This window comes from Lycium barbarum, chromosome 7 (assembly GCF_019175385.1).
Source record: "Lycium barbarum isolate Lr01 chromosome 7, ASM1917538v2, whole genome shotgun sequence".
Classification (NCBI taxonomy): domain Eukaryota; kingdom Viridiplantae; phylum Streptophyta; class Magnoliopsida; order Solanales; family Solanaceae; genus Lycium; species Lycium barbarum.
In genome coordinates, this window is record NC_083343.1 from 132,433,610 (window position 1) to 132,443,003 (window position 9,394).

The following is a 9,394-nucleotide window of genomic DNA, read 5'->3' on the forward strand; positions in this document are numbered from 1 at the left end:
CAGGGGAGGGTGCGGCGTGGCCGAGGGAAATGAAAGGGGATAGGGAACGCTACCCGTTTTCATTTAATTAAGAAACGGGTCGGGTCCATTTTTGGGCTGGGTCGATTTTAAATGTGGGCTGGAGTGAAAAATATTGGGTTGGGTATTAAAAATGTGGGCTGGTGGTTTGGAGATGTGGGCTGGGAATAAAATGTGGACTGGTCTGAAAATTGGGTTGGGGTGAATTAAAATGGGTAGTGATCTATGAAAATTGTTTTGGGTTAATCCGAAAATATTGGGGTGAATTGGGCTCGTATTTGAACTAATAATAATAATAATAATAATAATAATTAGTAACTGTAATAGAATAATGAAACACTGGTATTGATAAGAGGCTAATAATTATAGTAAAATATGAATGTATTTTAATTTGCCAAAAATATTAGAAGCGTAAATAGGTATACAGGAGGAGAGGCGGGACAAAATTGGAGATCAACACATATCACATAAATTGAGACGATTGAATATATTTTTTGATAATTAAATAAGATTACGATAAAATTCTATTGTTTAGCTATTGAAGTTTGTCCGTCGTTAATTTTATTTTGCTTTTATAGTAGTCAGTCGTGAGAATGGAAGAAGGTTAGTAGTAATACAAATTTAAATTAGTCACCTAAATACAAATTACAGACAACTTATAAAAAAAAAGAAAAACAGTTTTAATTATACAGCTTAGTCAGGTTTGCACGTGCTCATGGGGACTAACGTTTTCTCCTTTACTTGAATGCTACAATTCTCTATTTTTGCACACCTCCTTTCTCCTTTGACCATATTTGCCTAGCTTACTGCTTCTCCATTTTCTCTCCATCTTTCTTCTTCTTCTTACACACTACCTTAATCTTTTTATATTTTCAACCCATCAAAGTTAAGCTCTAGTAGTTGCCTTCAACATTACATACATCAAGAGAAAAAAATACAAGTAGATTGAAACTAAAGCATATTACACAGTGTGTGTGTGTCATTCTTTTTTTTTTTTTTTTCATTTTCACAGTGTGTATAGTTTTTGTTAACTGGGGTTTTATCAAGATTCATTTTTTTTCCATTTTCACATTGTGTGTGACTTGTGAGTGTGTGTGTTTTATTGTTGTTAACTGTGGTATATCAAGATTCAATTTTTATCCCTTTCACATAGTGTGTAAGTGTGTGTGTGTTTTGTCAAGTGGGGTTAATCAAGATTCAATTTTTGCCCTTTTTTACAGTGTGTGTGTTTTGTCAACTGGAGTTTATCAAGATTAAATCTTTTTTCATTTCCACAGTGTGTGTGTGTTTTGTTAAGTGGGGTTAATCAAGATTCAATTTTTGCCCATTTTTACAGTGTGTGTTTTGTCAACTGGAGTTTATCAAGATTAAGTCTTTTTTCATTTCCACAGTGTGTGTGTGTTTTGTTAAGTGGGGTTAATCAAGATTCAATTTTTTCCCATTTTCACATAGTGTGTGTGCTGTCAAGTGAGGTTAATCAAAATTCAATTTTTGCCCCATTTTCATAGTGTGTGTGTGTATGTGTGTTTTGTCAAGTGGGGTATATCAAGATTCAATTTATTTTCCATTTTAGCTGTGAAAATGGTAATGGAAGGTATTCAAGAAGATATAGGTGATGGAAATATGCAATGTGTGAATCATCCTTATAAAAACAGTTCTCCAGGTGGGATCTGTGCATTTTGTCTTCAAGAAAAACTTGGAAAATTAGTTTCTTCCTCTTTCTCTTCATCTGTTTTCCCTTCAAGTACTCCTTCACTTAGATCTGATAATTTTGTGGCTACAACTTCAACCCTACAAGTCCCAACAAATAACAAAAATACCACCACTGATTGTATTAACTATCATCCTTATGATAACAACAATATGAGGAAATCAAGAATGCAATTTATGTTGACACAACAAAAAAAGAAGAGTAATGGTAATGTTAATGGTAGTGTTAATATGGCAAGTTCTGGTTCAGATTCTGGTATTGTTTTTAAGAGAAGTAAGTCTACTACAACTCCAAGAAATCATTTGCATTACTTGGAAGCTAATGAAAGTGAAGATTATGGTCCTCATAGAAAAGGGTTCTGGTCATTTCTTCATTACTCATCATCCTCAAAGCATTATTCTTCAACAGGTAAGAAAATCTGATCATAGATTTTGCTTCATATTTATTGGATTGTATTATTGTCTTGTTTAAAAGCTTAGTTATGTCTTTAACATGTCCTGTTATGTATGAGTCTAATTCTTTTTCATGGACTAAGCATGTGGAATGGTTTGGTTACACTTTAAATTATGTCTCCCGTTAGTTCAGTGAGCTAAATTTTGCCTTTAAAAGTAGTTGGATGGATCTTTTTTGGGACAAGCCTAGACCAATGACTAACTAGGGATAGAATTGCAAGAGTGGCCTTAAAAAAAGGCCATTTGTGAAAATGCCCCTGAAAATTGTTTTTGATAAAACAAATGGTGGCGATGAGACTTGAACGCAGTACTTCTGTTGCTCTATTATTATGTTGAAGTGTATAACTATCTTATCTAAACGTTTGAGCTAATAAAGAAGTAGAAACTCTTTTTGATAAATTGTGGTGATGAGACTCGAACACAATACTTCTATCTGGTCTATTATCATGTTGATACGTGTAATCATCTTATCTAAACGTTTAAGCTGATAAACAAGTGGAAATTCTTTTGCGATTGGTGGTGTGAGATTTGAACACAGTACTTCTATTTGCTCTATTGTCATGTTGAAATGTGTAACCGTCTTATCTAAACGTTTAAGATGATAAAAAAGTGGAAATTCTTTCCGATGAATTGGTGCTGTCGAGCCTCGAACATAGTATTTCTGTCTGCTTTATTATCATGTTGAAGTACGTAACCATCTTATGTGAATGTTTTTGATAAAAACACACTTTTATTTACTTAATTACGTTTTCAACAGGATCATCTATGAATGGTTCTACAAGATCAAGGGAGAAGAAGAAAGAAGAGATTGTTGTAGTAGAGGGGGAGAATGAAAGTCCTAATGAGTCTTCATTTAACAATAAAGTTGCAAGATCAAGATCTGTTGGCTGTGGAAGTAGGAGTTTTTCAGGTGACTTATTTGAAAAAATCTCCACAGGTTTTGGAGATTGCACACTAAGAAGAATTGAGTCACAAAGAGAAAACAAGCCAAGATTTTCATCTGTTCATCACAAAGAAAGAGTCAACTGTGGAGGCATATTATCTTATTTAGTTTCTTCTGAAGTAAATATGAATGGAAAATCCCATCACATTTCTAATGGAAGGAGTAAGAACTGGGGATGGGCATTAGCAAGTCCAATGAGAGCTTTTAGTAAAACATCATCATCATCGTCAAGTGAGAAAAAAGAAGACTCAAATAACAAGAATTCCACCCCAAACTTGGATGGAATTCCTTCTTTGTTGACTGTGTGAAGCTAAGCGAGAATTCTTTAATTTGATTTTTATTAAGTGAAAGGCGCTAACGTTTTGAAAAGATGAAGATCTGGGCTATCGATCCAGAAAGACGAGATAGAATTGTTATTGAGTATTCAAAGCGTTGAAAATGAAGTCCTAAGATTGATTTGATGCCTCCATAGCTGCTACTGATACTATTACACAAATTTGCATTATTTCTTGTGTAGAAACTATGTTTATTTATCAGGTTTTATCAACTAATTTCTCTGTTTCATCACTGTTTATTAGAGTTCTCCTTTTTTGGTCCTATTGTAAGGTTGATGTTGATTTCTGATGATTTTGTGGATAATTATCACTTTTGTATGACAATGTAGAATGATGATGATGATTGAGTTGTATTCAAACTTTTTGTATTTTTAAATGTAAGGGAGAAATTCACAAATGGTTGGTTCTGTTTCCTCCTTTTGGACATTGAATAGAAATGATAAAAGAATCAGTTCTCTTCCTTTTGTTTGATCAATTGTTGAGAAATGATTTCCTTCTTTTTGTTGTACATGATAATGTAATTTTTCTCTAAGAACTCTTTTTTAATGATGACATAGGATTAGCTTGTGTTCACCTCGATTATCTTACTGAATATTTGTCATTAGAGGCAGATTCAATAGTTGAATATTATAGGGCTGGATCTGAAATTTTACCACAACCAATTCAATTTATTAGGTTCAAAATCTATTATCTGTATTTATATAGTGTATTGATAAACACATACAAGATCCGAATTAAAGTTACAAGGTGCGGATTGACATATAAACTAATGAAATTTTACCACAACCAATTCAATTTATTAGGTTCAAAATCTATTATCTGTATTTATATAGTGTATTGATAAACACATACAAGATCCGAATTAAAGTTACAAGGTGCGGATTGACATATAAACTAATGGCTATATACCCTTCTATACTTGTTATCTTCCACCAGTATAAATATTATTTAACTCTTTCGACTAAAGTTGAGCTAGAAGAAATTACCTAATATTACTTGGTTTCTATAAGAATTAAAATCCTAATCTCCACCACACTTTTGGATCTAGATTGAGAATGATGGGAGTGTACCGGAATTTAATGCATGGCTTAAGCAATAGTTATGGGAAACCTTACTCTCTAGATGTCTCCATCTAGGAGCCTCACTAGTTTATATGCCTACCTTTTTAGTTGGCCCAAAGCTAAAAGACAAAAAGCCAATAGATCCATAAAGAACAAGTTGCTGATAAGAGTATCATCTAGCTATATCTCATGTGCAAGATTGGTGGACACAACTAATCATTATTTAAAAAAGGGGGAAAAGGGATTTTAGAATCACCTTCAAGTCTCCAAGGTGCAAGTCAAAATACTATCACATGTTTGGTAGATGGAAAACACATGCCAAAAAGGTTTAAATCAAGGGGGCATATGACACCTAACACTAGCTTAAGTAGCTTACATGTTTAAGTTCATGTAAATTATTCTCTTTCTTAGCCAATAGTTGTGATAACCCTTTCCTTTTTTTTTTCCCTCGTGTTTGATAACGAATTAACGACAGTGTTCGAATCAATTTGCTTACCTCAATTATTTTATAGAATATATGTTATTCTCAACCGGTACAAGTATTCGATAACTCTACTAATTAAGGGTATTTTGTTGTCTTGATAATTTTCTTTTGTTTATTTCTGCAACTTAATATGGTCAACAACTTAACTTTGTCGTCAACAGAGGTGAATCTAGAGTGTGTTTGGTGGGTTTAAGTGAATCTATATTGCTTTCAGTTCGAATTATGTATATGTGTAACATAAAATTAAAATATTAACATTACACCATTCTGAACTCATAGATTCTAGATTTTTGGATTTGCCTTCTCCGACACAAGTTTTTTGGCAGCACATGGTAAATGGTAGAGTTCATTGCTCAAATTAATGTTCACACAACTATCGGAAATCATGTAGCAAAGTAATTTTTGTTTTGACTTTTCTATAGCCATTTCACACAAAAAATCATTCTGGCTGGTTTTGTGAATTTTGCGGCACTCAACGGCTGATTTGACATTTATATCAGTCCACATGAACTTAATCAATCCCATCACTAAAAATAAAACCCGATCGGACTGTAATAATTTTGCCATACTGTGCACCCTTATCTCATAAACCTTTACTAAATTAATGTCAACAGGTTTGGAGCAGATCAAATTTTCTTTTTGGTTTTGGGATTATTTAGGTCGATATCAGAAGTTAGATGCTGAAAAATTCACAAGATGGTCCAAAATGATTTTTAGTGTGAAATAACTATACAAAAGCAACATTTTTTTTTAATCGGTTACAAAAGCAACTTTTCTATGACAAAATAAAGAAATACGAGTGAACTACATAACTTTTAATAATTGAATAACTTTAAGCAATGAAATCTAAAATGGTAGGGTGAATGTCTGACTATTTCCCTGCTTGTTATGTCTACTTCATATTGATTATTTGCTTATATACATCCTGTAAAGTGGACAAATAGCTAAAAGTAACCATTCATCATGACCTGATTTACAGATAACTCACCAGAGGCTGAAAATGTCTCTGTTATTATTTTTTGTCCGTTGGAGGGGAAATTGAGAGTAACTTTTCCTCCCTATTTGATTTGTGTATGTCTTGACTTTTCTTGTGTCAGTTTTGTCTGTCTTTTTTGCATGAAATATCACACTGTCATGCATTTAGTTTCACTGCACAAATGGCCAACAGTGGTTAATCACTTACTTACTTAGGTTAGGTCCTTTTGCTAGCATGCGAGCAGTGGCGGATTCAGGATTTTCATTGAGGGTGTTCGAAAAAAAAAAAAAGCTAAATATAATTTATTCAGGGTGTTCAAAAGTTAATATATGCACATAAACACAGAAAATTTATCCTATATATACACTGTAATTTTTTGCTGGTGAACACCCTCGATAACATGTAGATCTGCCCCTGTATGCAAGACCATAAAACCATTTATCTCCAAATTGCCTAATATTTATGATAGTGGCAGAGTTTGAATTTTAAGTTTATGGGTTCTGAATTTTAGGAAAAGTAGCTTATCAGGTTCTAGCTAACCTTTTAATGCAAATACAAGATCCGGACGAAAGCGATTGAATTCTGCGGAACTCATAAAGTACACTGTAGCTCCATCAATTGTGCCGTAAGAACCAAAATGAAGGTTATGCGTTATGGTTGCAATTAGTTTACTGTTATTAGCAAAACATGTAAAGATTTGAAGTATAAGAAAAAAATGAATAAGAAAAATTTAATAAATAAGAAATAAAAATAATTATTTCAAAATTGAATGTGAATGTCATGTGGTATACTACTTTGGAATACTTTTCAACTCTCACACACTACAAAGAGAGTGAAGTCGCTCCCCATGCCACTTGGCACGACAGTGTTATTTGAATAGGACATATTATAGTTAAGGAGGTAAAAACAACACCCCATAATTGAAGTATTAAACTAGCAAAACGTGAATAGTTAGACAGGTTTTAGGTATTAATTGAAAAAAAAGATCCTTTACATCTACGTGTATATAGCCTGAATCACCATCAAAAGATGTGGTGCAGCGGATGAGACTGCTCCTCCCTTAATCAAAGGTATCGAATTCGAACCTTGGATATAGAAAAATTCTGGGTAGGGAGCGTTTTCCCCGAATGGGCCTTACGCGGCGCGAATACGAATTAGTCGGGCTCTAATGCGGTACCGAATACCTGATGCAAAAAAAAGTAAAATTTACTTGTCATAGCTACCCCTAAAACTTAATTATGGATAGTAACTACCTTTTTTAATATTTAAGTTTAGTAGCTATATTATTCAAAATTTACATTTCATATCTACCCACCTTTTTTAATTAACCGTGCTGCCTCATAATCCCTAAATACACACCGCATTACTATCTCTCTCCCTAAATATACTCTATCTCCCTAAATACATGGTAATTGTTCCATTTTTTTCAAATCATAATTAAAAATGATTTCTAGCCAATATGACTTCATATACAAAGAGTTAATTAATGGCATCAACTAGTAAACTTGAAAACAAAAAGATCAATGGCATTGTTGTCCTTATGAAAAAGAGAGTTTTAGAGCTTGTTCCATCTGAAGTGGTTCAACGACAAGTTACAATATTCTTGGGCATAAGGTTATCCTGCAGCTTATCAGTTCTGTTAATGGAGATTCAGGTGATTACATTCATAATAATTCGTTTGCTAAATCTCCATGCATGGGCCGAAAGAAAAGGAAAATCCTTCTTATGGTTGCTGATCATGCGGTGTTGTTTATCTTATGAGTGATGAAGAATAGTATTGATTATAGCAATATGATATTGTAGCATCATCTAGGAGCAAGAGAATAGGTTGTTGGTGTAGAAACACTATTGATGAGAGTTGTGGAGCTTTATTGTCACACCCGAATTCCGCTAGGGTGTGATGGGCACCCGGCCCCACATCCGAAGCCGAGCGAACCCACAGACCTTTGGAACACACATAATCTTAGTAGACTTTTTAAATCAAATAAAAATAAAATATATAATAAACTCTCAAAATATGCTTGTCCGATGCTTTCCAAATCAAACAGAATCTATGATCGTACAGAATTTAACACATAATACGGAATGACATATCGGCTGATGAAGCCGCATACACAACTGACATACTATACCCACAACTCTGCCTGCAAAGTCTCTAACATCAATCCAGAAAGCATACATACAAACTCTGACTCGGCAGCGCTCCAGGAGCAAATGGAGCTTGCCAACTCTGCTGGAACCTCCTCTATAACAACTTCACATCATCTGGGTGTACCTGCGCGGCATGAAACGTAGCCCCCGAAGAAAAGGGGGTCAGTACGGAATATGTACTGAGTATGTAAAGCATAAAGTACAACAAACAGAATCATAATCTGAACAGAGGGTGCAGAATGTAAGTACAGTAACTGGAATGTCAAAATGCTTACTCACAGAACAAAGATAATACATGTCAGAGCATATGCCATATCCGGCCCCCATTATGGGACTCGGTGAATAGAACGTGATCGCCACCCCGTGACTGGCGCCACAACACAGCATACTCCAGAGTAGGGAATAGCTCCGTAACATATCATATCATATCAGAATGTGCACATATCAAACATATCAGATTGCCATATCATATCATATTATCATATATCAGAATGTGTGTACATGGCACATCATACTCCACAACCCATGTATATGTATACCTGCCCCCTCATATCGAGGCACGGCGAACAATGCAGTGGAATACGCGTGATAACATATCCTGGCCCGGGCTCAGTGAAAGCAGCATTGAAGCATCCACGAGTGGAGTAGTGAGAAACTAAATGCAATATAAAACATAATACATTTACAAAGACTCGATGGGACATCTTGAATAACAAATCATAATAACGAAATCGTACGATAATTTTTGCGTATATTTCGAATGTCACAATAGGTTATGTAGAATAATTTTTCTGGGATCATTTCCATGTTCCAGAACAATTCATAAGACTCAACAGAATGCTTACAACAATTTTTACTCAGTAGTTAGAAGAGTAGTTAAAACGTTTCTTTTAAAATCGTTCGAAAATAAGTCAATACACAATAGGGGGGAATTCGGGAAAAAGTGAGCCCGCCTCGGGTCAAATGAGGTGGCACACACAATTTACGTACGTTACATTTCATGACGTCACTTGTGGTAGTTTTAAGGTAATCGGGTCCTAATTGTGCAAGTTCTACATGTTTAGGCAATTTTTCTAACTATTCATGACATATTCAATTCAATTCTACTGAATGAAAAAGGGGCAAATTTAGGCGCGGATTCCTAAGAGTAGAGTCGTCCCCAAGGCTCGTATCCAAGCCTATCACATCTAAGACATGCCAAAAGAAGGAAAGGTAAAGCTTTACATACCTTATTCGCCTTTTACGTTTATCTAAATTCAAATC

The 9,394-nt window shown here is 34.4% G+C and overlaps 1 protein-coding gene across 1 annotated transcript; it reads left to right on the forward strand.

Annotated features, from left to right (window-relative positions):
- The first annotated feature begins 781 nt into the window (after window positions 1-781).
- Window positions 782-3,802, forward strand: LOC132604519 (uncharacterized). The gene is made up of 2 exons (XM_060318061.1): window positions 782-2,137; window positions 2,939-3,802. Exons 1-2 carry the CDS (start codon window positions 1,600-1,602, stop codon window positions 3,430-3,432), a joined length of 1,032 nt encoding a protein of 343 aa, XP_060174044.1. The 5' UTR covers window positions 782-1,599; the 3' UTR covers window positions 3,433-3,802.
- Window positions 3,803-9,394: the final 5,592 nt, after the last annotated feature.

Bases quoted from the DNA above. Each gene is read 5' to 3' on its own strand.
- LOC132604519 (XM_060318061.1), top strand. From the start codon at position 1,600: ATGGTAATGGAAGGTATTCAAGAAGATATAGGTGATGGAAATATGCAA. The intron at 2,138-2,938 runs GTAAGAAAATCT...CGTTTTCAACAG, and splicing joins AAAGCATTATTCTTCAACAG to GATCATCTATGAATGGTTCT.